We start from the raw sequence: 14,281 nt of genomic DNA, 5'->3' as shown, positions 1-14,281 counted from the left end.
GGGCACAAACTTCATCAACCAATCTGTCTCATTAACTCACGTAACTCCCATCAACCATCAAAAAACAGGAATTTTGTGGCAGAGTCTAACTGCAGACATTTCAAAAGTTCTAAAAAGAATTAGGATGCCGTGTTACATAAAATGTTATTCAGAGAATATTTTTAAAATGGCACTTGAGTTTTTATGTAAAATTCTGTGATTGCTGCAGGAAAAAAAAGGCCCAAACACTTCCTGACAGTTGTGCTGGTTTAACTCCTACCACCTTTTTCTTTCGATTCCTTTAGTGCAAACTCAGAAAATTTGAAACAAGAGTATTAAAAAAAAAAAGTCTCCCTATCAATCACAACATATGCAATTATGAATATTCCCTATCCAACTGCATAAGACATAGATTTAATATTTTATTATATTTAAGTAAATAAAACCACACAAGCTTTGTACAGAGTGCATAGAACAATGAGCTTCTCTTCTATGGTATTTAAAATAAATTTTGACCTCTTTCATGCTGTTCCATTTAATGGTAGGGTGATAAAAAAACAAATGGGGGGCATAAATGACATCAATTCCCTGTTACAAGCAACAAAATTCTGAATAGAATATACGAAAAAACATGATTTCCTGAGTAAAGAGCAAAAACCCAGTTAGAAATAAGCTTTCCTTGACCCTTATGTTTCTTTCTGCATTTAGAGGTTTCAGCATGAGAAGATAAACATTTATTGAAGTTGTAAACTACTTTAGGAACCCATTTACAGAAACAGCCCACTAGCTATTCTATTTCTCCACTGAAAAACCAATTCCCTTATTAGTGAAAGTAAAAATAAACACAAATCCTCCTCAGTGAACAAAAATAATGTATTTTGAAAACAGTTCTGAAAAGATAGTTCTCCTTTTAACAGTATTAAGAAAAGGTGAGCTGCTTCAAGGGACTGAAATACTGAAAACATTCTGTTATTTTGCTTGGAGAACATGTAGCCATGAAATTCATTCTTCTGGTTTGTCATGACTGAACTCAAAAGAATGGATTGTGACCATGGTCTTGTAATGCTGGTAGAATGTTTAAGTCCTTATTTTCAGCTATTTCTAACTGAAGGAATAGACAAAAGACTGAGGAAACACGGAAGCAAGATAAAAGAAAATGCCATCAAATCAGAATAGTCAAAGACTATGTTTATTTTTTCTTCCTTTTTTGAGAATCTTGTTCAATTTCCAAGCAATTCCTAGCATGCTAACCCACCATTTCCTATATTCTTTTTAAGTTCACTGAATGAAAGATTAAAATTTGTAGCTCTATTGGTTCCATAAGAACAATGAGAATACATTATTAGTAATAAAACTGACATATCTAGAATCCTGTAAGGAATCTCAAAGTGCTTGAGAGACATGCCAGAAATAACCCTTACAATTCTGAATGGAAGTTCTTTGACCATTCTGGAATGGTACTATTCTAAACATCACATAATACTTGACACAGTATTTCAAAATAAACAATGAAAAATAAAATACACAGTATTTTAAAATTCAAATACATACTGAAGCAAAGTAGAAGGCATGTGGGTGAACACAAATTTTGTTCTCACCTATTGTCTAGTCAACTTCTTCATATCAACTTTCCTATTTTGATACTCTCCAAAACCTCCCTCAAACACCAAGCTACCTCTTCAACTTGTTCCTGCAGCACGTCTTCCTCACCAAGTCTCTAATTCAATTCTAGTGAGCCAGGAGTCATTTGCTTGATCCCATTTCCCCCGTAATCTTTTATCTAACTGGTCTATTGCTATGTTACAAATCTACTATCATATTTTGTTTCCTTTCAACGCCACTATTCTTTTTGCTCCCTTATTACTTTGACCTTTTGGGTCTTCATCACTTTATCAGTACTGAAATTTCCCTGCTTTTCAGTCACGTCCTCCCAGAAGCCTTCTACCACCCTTTCAATAAGATAAGTGATTGCTTTCATGCCTCAGACTAGTTGTGTGCTCAGCTCTTTCACCACTATCTCCAAACATCAAGTCACCCTTGCCATCTCCTGGACCTGGTTTGCATCCTACATCAGAACAAGCTCCCCGGGGAAGTGGTGTAATCACCATCCCTAGCAGTGTTTAAAACACGAGTGGATGGGGCACTTCATGATATCGTTTAGTGGACATGGTGCTATTCGGTCAAAGGTTGGACTTGATCTTGGGGGTCTTTTCCAACAGCAGTGATTCTGTGATCCACTTGCTCTGCTCCTACTCTGGTGCTGTGGGAACACGTCTGGCAGGAACCTTCATGTTAAGCTGAATTCTTCCACTACAGACTGTTTGTTTTCCCCTTCCTCCAGCTCCACTACCTCAGGAGCTCTGCTCAGCAGACAGACACAGCTTAAGCTCAAGAGTATTAGAAGAGCCAAAACCGAACAGAAACAATATGCAGACTGCAGTGGTGCCACATTATCTGCATTAGTGTTCTTTAAATTCTGGTCCACAGACTACTGATTCCCTGAAAGATTTTCAAAAATAGCTTGTGAAACAACCACAAGAAGATTTTAATATGCATATGCATAATGGCAAGGAAACAAATTATTTTTATCTACCTCATTCTATATTTAAAATTTAACCTAATTTTATTGGGCTGCAAACCAGAAATTAATGCATTTTTTAAAAATCCTTTATTCATTCTTCTTTCCCTGAAACAAAGTGATAGTCATTTAAACTTTTTCCCCCCAATACTAAGTACTGTGGCAGTGTATCTTATACTCAAGGAAAATTAAGATCAGCAATTCTCAACTTTAAGATCTGTCTTCTGAAAGATTATCTATTCATCTGCTTATTGACTATCCCTGCCCTGCTTAGACCCAAGACCTAAGAGGATTACAAAACCTGGTGGCAAGGCTGAAGGCTTGTTAACTTAATAAGGCTGTGGATTTAAAACTGTGTTAAATTAAACAGGTTTTGAAAATGTCTTAAGTCTGCTAGTGTGGATAAGATTTAAGAGTCTCCTCTCAGATCTTTATCTAGTTCATGAAAAAGACCATGTCAGATGTTAGGGCACTGGTACACATGCACTGGCACACAAGTGAAGGTCCACGAGACAGTGATTTTCTTTTAGCAAGCTCTCAGCTTCAGAATAAAAGCTTCATCGCTACTCAGGGGCACATTACAACAGTACAGTGAATTCATCTTTACTGGATTTGTTTAAAATAAGCTTTTAGAACAGCTATGCCCTATATATGCCAACTCAGATCGTCATCTGATTACCTTTGACTATTTTTCATCTTAACACTTTTTGATGTCAGAAGTACTTTATTCTTCTCCAATTTTTTTATATAAATAAAACACAGACTATAACCTAAAGAGCCAAGATAGACATACTAATGAAGAACAATTGAAGAGACTTGTTTCAAATTATTCAGTATTGATCTTCTACCGCCTCTGTGCAAGTAAGACTACCTTCCTTTTCTTGAGTTCAGCAGCTTGAAAGCCTGTAGGAATGAGTACTTTTGTCTGTAACCACAGCTTTTCAAAGGCTTGTCTTGTAGAACTGTGGTTCACACAAGATATAACACTGGTTCAGTTCTTTAAAAAGCTTTCAATGCACATGTATATTTTGAAAGCTTAGGTGCTGAGAAGAGAAAGTCAAGACAAGTAATATGCACATCTTTCCTTTACAAAAAAAAAAAAAAAAAAAGGAGAGCAGAGTTACCTCATCTTTCTGCAACACTAATTCCATGAAATAAATCAGCTTTATTAACAAAGGAACACAAAAGACTGAGGAGTGCTGAGTGCTTCAGGTGTTATGAAGTCCAACAGGACACACTCTTGCTGCCAGGCTTACCTTATGTGCAGCAGTCCTTCACTTCAGAGAGGAGGAGAACGAGATCTGTATTAATATTTAAGCAACACTGAAGTGCTTATCTTTGATCAAAAGGGATTTATGATTAATAGCATACTTCTCAGCTAGAAACTATAAAATTATACTTTGCACGTTTACAGAAAATAAAAACTGGCAATCTGTATTTCATTCTGAAAAAAATCAAGGAAGACAAAAAGAACACCAGACCAGATCTTTTAGTTCAATTAAAAACAAAGAAACAAACAAAAAAACCCCAAAAAAACCAAAACAATTTTCACCATAGAAATTTTCACCATATTTAAAACATTTGATGTGGAAGTCCAAGCATATCAGAGATATTTCAAAGAATTACTGTATCAGAGAGAGAGCGCACAAGAAAACGTTGCCCTCGTTTTTAGGAGATCAGACACATTCTTGCAGGTTCTAGTTTTGTAATACTTGAGAATTTAAGTGCTTGGTGTGGGGGGGGGCTTGCAGAGGGGATTACTCAAGAGCCAAATAAGTTAGAAACAAATACCTTGACAAGAAATTATTTAAAATTCTGAAGTGTTTACACTCTTATGCTACAAAAACTTAACTTTGGACAATAAATCACATGCTTGAGTGCCCCAAGTGTAAAATTAGTGTCATAGTCCAAAGCTTTTAAGGGTACAGGGATAAATGATTCCATTTCATATGCACCGCAGTTGACTTTCATGTATCCAAGCAGGTCCATATTCTGAGACACTTTGGCAACAGTGTCTGTAAAATGAAACATTGACTTCTGTGTTTCGGTTTCCTTTCAACTGGAGAATCCAAACCTGTAGGTTCCCAGGAAACATTTTAAAGATATGCATATAAGCATCACGTGTCAAAAGAATTCAAAATACTGGACTCAGTTTGTCTCTTTGGAGTGACTGTCCTTATCTGCAGAGTACCTTTATGAGTCCCAAAAATTTCCTGACATTTTAGAGGATGCAGGTGAGAAGACAGACTTTAGCAATTTTCTCTGTGCTAACCAGCTTGGGGTTTCATACCCAAATTGCATGGCAGCGCTGGCAATATCCATGGGAAAGGAATAAGCTGTTATTCAGACATACTCAGTGTAGCAAGACTGATAGGATGAGCCCCACTCTTCAGTCTGACAGTCAGAGAACAGTGCTGCCATCTCCCCCCTAAACCAAAGAAAGGTATGAAGTGCAGGAAAAAGCACTTGGATGTGCAACTCTCCCACCTTAGGGCCACCTGCTTCCTAAAATTAATCCAGCTCATCTCAAAGCAGCTATTCTCAGTCCAAAAACACCCTGCTCTCTAAAAAGACTCTGATTTGGAGATATGAAAAGGAAAGCAAAGAATTTGATCTAGTTCAACTGACCCAAGAATTCACTGCTAATTTTCCAAGACGAGTTTTTCTGTCTACTAAAAGAGAGGTATCTGACAGAAAATGAGGTTTAACAGATGCACACTTTTCCTTCGTGAAAGCAGTAATGAGGTATATGCATGAACAGGGCTGACCAGATGATATTTCAGCTTTAATTACTGAGACAAATTCTTGCCCACACTAAGATGCACATATAGCCATTGATTTAAAGGAGAAGAAAGCAAAAAGAAACTTTCAAACCCCAGGAGACTAAGCAATGCAGTAATATTAACCTAGACTTTATGATTTTCATTCATTTGGCAGATTTTAGTTACAATTACTTCAAGATTGTCTGTAGTCCAGATACTTCAATAGAAAATTTTCTTTCTTATTGTTTATTTTATGTTCCTTATGTTTGACACAGTCAAGGACAAATCGGACACAAGAGGGAAGAAAAATATATGTTTTCTTTTTCTTGGAAGTCGAACACTAAGATCAGAGGCAGAAGAACATTTTAAAAAAGGACAAAGATGGAGCCAAAGAAAAGACCAAGGAAGGTGTTAAGCATATCATAAGGAGAAGGCCAAATGCACTGCAAGGGGAAGTCCACCAAAAGAAAGACAAACAACTGAGTATAACAAGTTTCCAGTTTTATTATCACAGCTGCAGTTTCAGGCTTTCTGTTTTCTGCAGTTCCTATGCACGCACTAAACACTGAAGTACTGTGTCAAAACCATGTCACTCAGATAAAGGAGAGAGGAGATGAAGGATTTCTAGCTGACCCCATCCCAATCAGCCCCTTCAGCTCTTCATACTATACATGATGCCTATTAAGCCACCAAACAAGAGGTACCCACTGAAGAAAGCCAGACAATGAGCATATAGAAACACAAAACCAGCACTGCCGACCGACTCTTCTGACCAGGCCCTGGATTACCTATGTAAAGCAATTTCATTGGTATATGATTTCTGTGGTAATGAGAGAAAAATGCAGGGATTTTTATTCTCTCTAAAAAAACCTGCTCCCCTTCGCAAGCCCATTAAAAGTGAGGGCTTGAGAATTCCTTTTTATGCACAAGTTTAAATTTTCTGAATGATCAAAGCTTTTTGAGCAGAGCAATAACCTGTAATTCACTGGGCACATTAAAGTGGATGAAAAAAGACACCATTTTATTTCACATAGGTGGTTTTAAATGAATCTACAGAAATGGAGGAACATTAAACTGGAAAATGAAGGGAAATAAAGACGGCCCCCTCTTCAACCTGAAAACAAAGGAAGTATACAATAGTTTCTCCCACTAAAACACATGCACACACCAAAAAATAGTATCATAAACAAAATTAAAAGGGATTTCAGTATTACAATTAAATAATATGGACTTGGTTTTTAGTTTATAAATCAGTTTACTTCAAAACCTAATTGTTTTCTAAATAAATTATTTTCTAAATAGCTGCACCTGTTTGGCAGTTATTTTATCAAGCAGATTAATGTTAGTTTACAGGTTCAAGATAGCTATCAAGGTTCAAAGTAAGGAAAGAAATATTCCTGTACTACCAACACAATTCACATTAGATATTCTTACCTCTTACTCTTTTCAAAAGAGTAAGAAAAAACTAAACTACAAATTTACGCACCAGTGTGCCAGTTAGATGCAGAATTCCCTAGCTGAAGAGTGGAACAGTAGCTTCCACAGATGTTTTAAATGTCTGGCTTTTCCTCATTGAGGTATTAATGTGATTTCCTATTAAACATCCAAACAAAATTAAATCCTCTTAACAACATGACACTGGGCAGTGCACCATCTTTGGGACAGGAAATGGATTATGAACAGTTCCCTAGTAATGCGGACGTAAACCATTTGGAGTCAACAACAGGATCTACTGACCACAGCTGAGACTGTAGAACCATTGTAAAACACCCTATAGATACATCCAAAATTTAAAAAGTCAATCTCTGCCCTGGAGAGTATACAGTTTAAATAGTGAGTCAAACAAAGAAAGTACTATCAGTCATATCTGCAGATGGGAAACAGAGGCACAAAGAGCTTTGAGTGACTCTGTACAAGGTCATAAAGGATGTCTGTGGCAAAGCCAGGAACTGAGCCCGGAAGCTCTCAGTCATAGCCCAATGTCTTTGGATACAGAGACAATTCTTCCTTTTACTTATCCTCCTTCTCTACCTAATTACTTATCTCTGAAAGGAAACATTAACACCATGAGAGTCAGTCTACTTTTCCTTTTATAACCTCCATTAGATTTTTTCTAGTTTAACACAGGATACAGCAGTGTTACACAGAAGTAATTAAAATTGTACAAGCAATTGTAAACATAAAAGTAGTAGGTATTTCAGCAAGAATGAGATGAAACAAAAGTATGCATACATGACTTACAACGACTTCACAAAAGATTTTCTAATGGTCACTCCAGAATATGAATAGGGGTCTATCTGCAGATTCTCATATATTACTTGGGAACTTCCCCCACTTCCTTCTTCTTCCCCCAGCTGAATGTGATGCCATATGGTATGGAATTTCCCTCTGGGCAGCTGAGGTCAGCTCAAAATCAGGTATCATCAAGTAACGATTCTCCAGCCTACCATCACAAATAACAATCACGAAACCAACTGCATTAGCCACCGTTTCTTGCATATTTCTACACCTACTTTTTCCCTTAAAATGGTATACTTTACAATTTGATCTACTATGACAATGTACTCCTCTAAGAGTACCTGACCAGCAGATATTGACTGCTACATTTCTTTGTACTGTTTTACTCTACTAACTCTTCTTCAGAGATAATTTATACATCTGTTCTAGTCTATATCTGCTGCTATGCTTGGCAATCCCTGTATTTATTTACAATTACTTAATAAAATTATTAATCTATGAATGCACATTTTCAGTCCCACTGCTATTTTCTAGTCTAAGAAGCTTTCTTTGAGATCTAAGTTCTGCCAGGATCTCAGCAGCCCTACAACAGTAGGAGTTGTTTTGGCTCCTACCACTTTTCTGCAACCTGTGAAACAGTCAAACTGTGCAAGTTGCTACCCTGAGCTCTCTTCTCCAGAGTGGTTAGTGTTGGCACCATGTGTTGAGTCTGACAAAGAACCCACCCTGCAAAAGCCCTCACAGACTAGAAGGTGGCCCATCGTCCCTACTTCCCCAAGATGTGTGCTGAGGTCAAACACGATGGCTGGGGGAGAGTAACCTGGCTGCATTTATTTTCCTTTCTGGCATTAAAACTGCTTCAGCAGTTCTCCTGGATCACAGATGACCACTGCTGCAGCAGTATGGATGTGGGAATTTTAAAATTGTACTGCTGCTTTCCTGCGCACAAGTACGAGAATGGATGTGTGGGTTTACATGACACTGCACCACTGCTAAGGATTAGCAAAAAGTCAGAGAACAAACTCCTGTTTGTGGGTTTTTCTTTCCAAAGGTAACGTTCCTTTACACTCTCATTTCAAGAAGACTTCACCAGAAGTGGTATCACCAGAGGTTTCTATCAGCTTTCCAGAATAAAAACAACAAAAAACCAAAAAGGTTTAGGACTTTCACATCCCATTGTAACACTTCTTGATAAGATTTTCCACTGACATACAGTATACAATACTCAAATTACACCATCAATACTTATTCAGCATAGGCACCAACTCTACTAGGAATGCCCAACTTTTGAGTTATTCATGCTTTTCTTTTGTTAGCAGAGGTCATTTGAATCCTTCTCTTAGTTCTTCCTGTCTACATTTGATCCAGAAAACAGCTATAAACCTTATTACAAAATATTTTCAACATGGATGAGATTTCAGACTATCTAGACAAACTCTGCTCTAGGTTCTGCTGAAAAGACAACCCTAATTTCAGAAATTTGGACTATAAACCAACTAGAAGGAGGATCGTATGTCTTAGGCAAATACATATTCAAGGGAAAAGTTAAATGTACATTATCTTAAATCTACTTAGTAAAGAAATTAGAACAGCTCTCCAACACCTAGCAACTTATACACACAGCTATGTTTAAGACTCCTACAATAAGCATACCCTTGTAAAACTGTCATAAGTAACTCAAGATAATTCTTGTTTGACATACTTTGTGAAAATGACAAAGTGAATAACATGAGCATAAACTTAAAGGTAAGGACCCTAACATTTTCAAATACTCTTTTGAAGGAAACAAGGCTCATGTGGTAATGCAGCCCTTCAACAGCCCTCAATAACTTGCTCCTCATGACCAGTCCCAAGTATATTTGACAGTAGGCCATGCTTCTTTCAGCTCTTCCAAACTGACAACTTAGCTGAAGGTTTTCACTTCAAAAGAAGGAGAAAAGCATTAAATCAGCATCCATACAAGAGAGGAAGTTGCAGTATGAGCATAACTATTTTATTTGTTCTCCCAGGCAAGCTGACTGCTCAGAACAGAAGTGCTGGGCAGTCAACAAACACAGGTTCTCCATCAGGTACGGCAGGATGCTGCCTTTGTCCAACCAGTACAAAGGAAAGGCACAGAAGGCTTTACATATCAAAACAGTAGGGAAATGAAATAGGTAAAGAACCTAGAGGGATGAACTGCAGTTGTTACAGCAGTGAAAGCTTGTAAGGGTTACAGAAAGAAACAGCGTTACTACAGTGGGGGAAATACAAGGCACGAGATTTGTTTAACTCCACCACCCACCCAGCGTCATCAGTTTTAAGACTCAAGGAACCATTAGTTTGTTTATTGCCATGTGTCACCACGTACATACAGAGAATGCAATACACTGTGCAGTAACAGGGCTGGCCACTCCACAGTCACTGATACAGTTCAGGAAATCATGCTGCAGTACATGTTATATTAACTTCTTCTGAAAATTATGGCATTCTCTGAAAGGGCATTTATGAGCTTAGTATAACCTCAGGGTATAAGCAGAATGTTTATGGCTTGACAGCCTTCATCCATGTTCACTTCATTTAACAAAACAGAAACTTTCATTTACTAGTTCCCCTTCAGCAAAATTAGTTTAGGAAATCTGACTCTGCCACTCATCTAGAAACAGATTTTCCTCTTCAATTCCCAGAGAGGAACTATGTTTGCAAGCATCTTTGTGTAAGAGTTAGCAAAGCAAATAGGGCATTCACTTCATCACTGTCTATTAAATTGGTATTTTGCTTTTTTTTTTTTTTTAACACTTTTCATATAGCAAAAAAAAAGTAGTTCATATCTCCACCTTCTTATCTGTCAAAGTCAATTTGTGTTCTTAAAAGTACTGCCTTCCTAGTAAAAAAGGCTCTGGATGAAGTGGACAAAAGATGAGATCATCATCTTTCCCTGTCTCCCAAAGGAAAGGCGGCACAAGAGTGCCTGCGAACCCCTGCAAACAAAGATGTAAGAAGACTTACTGTAAAACACTGAAAACTAATATATACTATCAGTGAATCACATAAGGAATGCACGTGGTCACAATTTTAATGGCACACGGTACAGCATAACTAATAAACTGAAGCAACCTTCCATATGTTATCACTTTCTACTCCGCGCAACATCTGGAAATGCAAATGTTGCAAAACAGGATATTATAAAACATTAAAAAAGAGAGAATATTCCATATCCAAGTCATTTTTTCTAATAAGGCTTTGAGAAACCCTGAAGTGCAGTTCTTCACGTACACTGCTGAACTGGAAGCCTTTCTGAAGGAGAAGCAGTCTCTGAAAATACAGTTACGTACAAAGGTCGACACAAAAAATATATATATAGACAAGTCCTATGGGTATTTTGCTTTGTTTTAAGTTGACGAGATTTTTGCAAATGCAAGGTATCACAATAAACATCTTAAACTTCTGGAGAAGACCAGACTGGTTTTGATACTGCTGATGCTTCTTTGCAGTACTTTTTAAGGTTTCTACCTCCTGGAAATAACCCACCAAAAACATAAAAACAAACCATCAACAGAAAAACCCCACAGATCACCTTCTCTCCTCACCAATTTATATATACAGAACAAAACTCATTAACGGGAAGTGGGTTCATAATTACCATTTCTATATTCTAAAGTAAAGAACCTAATGAGATCTCTAGCAAGCAGAGAAAACAATATCATTTAATGGAAAAAAAATAGTATTTTAAATCCTCATGCAAACTTAAGAGGTGTATTGAAGGTCTTTCAGAGATATTCTGATCACGTAAGTAAAACTCAGGAAAATCAACGCTAAGGCTTTCTTCACTGCGTAAGCAAACTAAATAATTCAGCTACACTTTAAAATAAAGTTTAGTCCTGCCAAATACATGTTCCAGCCCTCTCCTTGGAACTCCTCAAGATATTTCATAAAAATCAAATAAACTCCACAAGATGGAAACCACCTAAACCATTCAAAAACTCTACTTCAAACACAGGAACTCTGAATATGCATGCATCACAAACTGGGCAGCAAAACCTTTCAGAGAAGCTGTCCTGCTTTGTCATTAGATAAAACAGAGCAAGGTCTGTCATCTCATGAAACTGCATTTCCTGACATGGGCTCTAGAATGAATAATCATAAATGAGGCTACTGAGTTTTGATTATAAGGTATGACAGAGTCTACAGGTTGCATAACTTTTATACTGGAGTATAGAAAGAAGGCAATGTCTTCTCATCATGGTACATAGATTTTCCGAATCACTTGGAAAAAAATACCTTGAGAAAAAACTAATTAAAGAAGGGGTGGGGACTGTCAATGTAAATAACTTACCAGATCTCAGGAATTCAAACATATCTTTTTGAAGGAAAAGAAGTAAAAATGTAGCTACTTAGAAGCCAATGGCAAAACCTTTATCTATTTCAACAACATCACTTTCCTGATTATGTTTAACATCTGTTATGTCTAACTCAAAGGAAATTTACTGATAGGAAGATTCATTACAGAAAGTGCATGACCCAAAATGAAAGCTCTAATCTTGCAGTTGACAAACTAAGAACAATTGCACATGTTCTTCAGAAGATGTTTATCCTTAAAAATTACTTAAGCTTTCCACATAAGTTATCTTGTTCTATTTGACTGTCTTTTAATAGGACAGATAAGAGTCTGAAATGCTTTTCTTCTACTTACCTCAAAAATTAAGTTTCAATAAGGAAGTATTATTACTGGTATTTACATAACAATAAACCAATACTTATAGGAGCACTGATGTATTCTGCTTGAAATCCACAACAATTCTCAGAAATATGTTATTTTTCTGTATTAACTACCTGACTGCCCTTACCCTGAAGCAGAGGCCATCAACCATTTTGAAATGGTGAGGAAAAGACAGGAATGCAACAAAATACTATCACCACATGGTACTTACCCTTACAGGAGGGCTCCGTGCTTGCACCCTTTGCTGCTGTCCAGCTTGAGAGCTCTGCAGGTCCTTTGATCCACAGTTAGCTACAGTGTTGATGGGGACCCTTAAAGCATTTGTGCTGCTAGTCCCACCTCCAGCTCCAGGTTTTCGAGGTCTCTGTTTGATGCCATCCAGTAGTCTAACAAGCAAAATATTACTGGGGAGTTCATCAACACTGCAGTCCACTAAAGTCCTGCACTCTGGACATCGAAGCTCATTTCGAGAGTTCACAATGCCCAGCAGACACCGTTTACAAAACGTGTGTTGGCAAGGCAAGACTTTTGCAGAAGCATCAAGGCGTTCTAAGCAAACAGGACACTCCAACAGATCCAGCAAAGCTGATTCATCCATTTTCTTTGTATTACTTAATGAAAAAACAAATCTTCGCAGAATTAGTGTGTTTTGGGCACTGCAAGGATATCATGTTACATCCATTCCTCTTCTGACCATGCTCTAAAATTTTTTGAGGGAAAAAGGAATTAATAAGCTGGGAAAAGAGTCAGCAATACCATTTTATATGAAAATGTTCACATAAAGAGCAAAATAAAAGATCTCTAGACTAATTCAGAAGATTTTTTAATAAATTAAATAATCACCAAAATAGCAATAATAATAGCAATCTACATTAACATATCTATTTAAAGTATTTTAACAAATGCTAACAGCTAAGGTTTTTAAACTCAAGTTCCCACAAATTTCAGTCTTGAGTGATTTTATTTTCTCAAATTATTCCAGAACAAAGAGCTATTCCCAGTACAGTAGTATAATGAAGATTACTTTTCACAATTCTTGCTTAATATATAAGTTTCTCTGAACATTTATTTGAAATTAACTTTTTTTCACAACAAGATGGCAAAAGGTAACTACAACAGAGTCCAAAATTAGAGAGCGTACACCAACAGGGCATAAAAAGGGGAATTACATTTATGCCAAAATGAAGCCCAGAGTGAACTGCATTTCTACCATTTCTGTGAAAAGTACTGCAGCACATACACAGATGAGCCTTGAAAACAGCCTCCAGCTCACAAGGTTCTAAGCTTACCATACGCACCGACAAGAGGGTTCATTACAGTGCCGCCTTTAAGAAGCGCTTCAAAAACTATCGCGAAGTGATTTACAGCAGGAAGTGCTACTGCCATATCGTTAGGACAACACGAGTGCTGCGTATGCAGCCAGAGGCAGGGACGAGCCTCCAAGCCAGCTCCAGTATGCAGCGAGGAGCTCGGGAAAGGGAGGGTAGAAAAAGCCCTAAAACCCCACCACTAAAAAAATCCCTCCCCCCCCCAAAAAAAGGAAAAAGAAAAAAAAGAAAAGGAAAAAAAGGAATCATTCACATTAAGCTGCTCCACAGGCAGAAAAAGGCTTGTTGAGCTCGGCAGTGTCCAGCACCGGGCGAAGTTGAGCGCCTCCCCCAGCCCCTGCAGCCGCCTGTGGGAGCGGCTCTCCCGGCTCGCCGGGCGCTCGTCCCGCACCTACCTGTTCTCGGGCTCCGCGCCCGGGCCGCCTCCCCGATCTACGGCTTTACCCCGCGGCCACAGCGAACCGCAGGCGGGCGGCGCGCAGGGGTCCCCCCGGGGACACGGGGCGAGCGGGGACGGCACCCCGGGCGGCGGGGGCGGGCGGCGGGACACGGCGCTGTCAGCCCGCCCCGAGGCGCGGAGCGGAGGGAGGGGTCGGGCCCGCGGCCCCTCCGCCGCGCCCAGCCGCCCCCCGAGGGTGCGGGGGATCCCCAGGGAGCCCGAGCGCCGCCCCCTCCCCGACCCTCACCCGGCTCTCAC

General features: G+C 38.5%; 1 protein-coding gene across 3 annotated transcripts in view; it reads right to left on the bottom strand.

Annotated features, from left to right (window-relative positions):
• The window catches only part of SH3RF1 (SH3 domain containing ring finger 1), an 84,077-nt gene that overhangs the window by 69,690 nt on the left and 106 nt on the right, over positions 1-14,281 (bottom strand). For 2 of the 3 annotated variants that reach the window (XM_050338290.1, XM_050338292.1), the window contains exons 1-2: positions 13,980-14,095; positions 12,468-12,956 (exon numbers count right to left, since the gene is read on the bottom strand). In XM_050338290.1, the coding sequence (XP_050194247.1) occupies positions 12,468-12,854 (387 nt within the window). In that variant the 5' untranslated portion in view covers positions 12,855-12,956; positions 13,980-14,095. Of the gene's footprint in view, positions 1-12,467; positions 12,957-13,979; positions 14,096-14,281 lie in introns of those variants that run through there. The other variant, XM_050338291.1, reaches the window with a different exon arrangement.

The sequence above is a fragment of the Myiozetetes cayanensis genome, unplaced genomic scaffold (genome assembly GCF_022539395.1).
Source record: "Myiozetetes cayanensis isolate MyiCay16 unplaced genomic scaffold, myiCay2020 scf7, whole genome shotgun sequence".
In the NCBI taxonomy this organism is placed as follows: Eukaryota; Metazoa; Chordata; class Aves; order Passeriformes; family Tyrannidae; genus Myiozetetes; species Myiozetetes cayanensis.
Note: the sequence above shows the minus strand (reverse complement) of the source record. Positions and strands in the feature narration are given on the sequence as shown.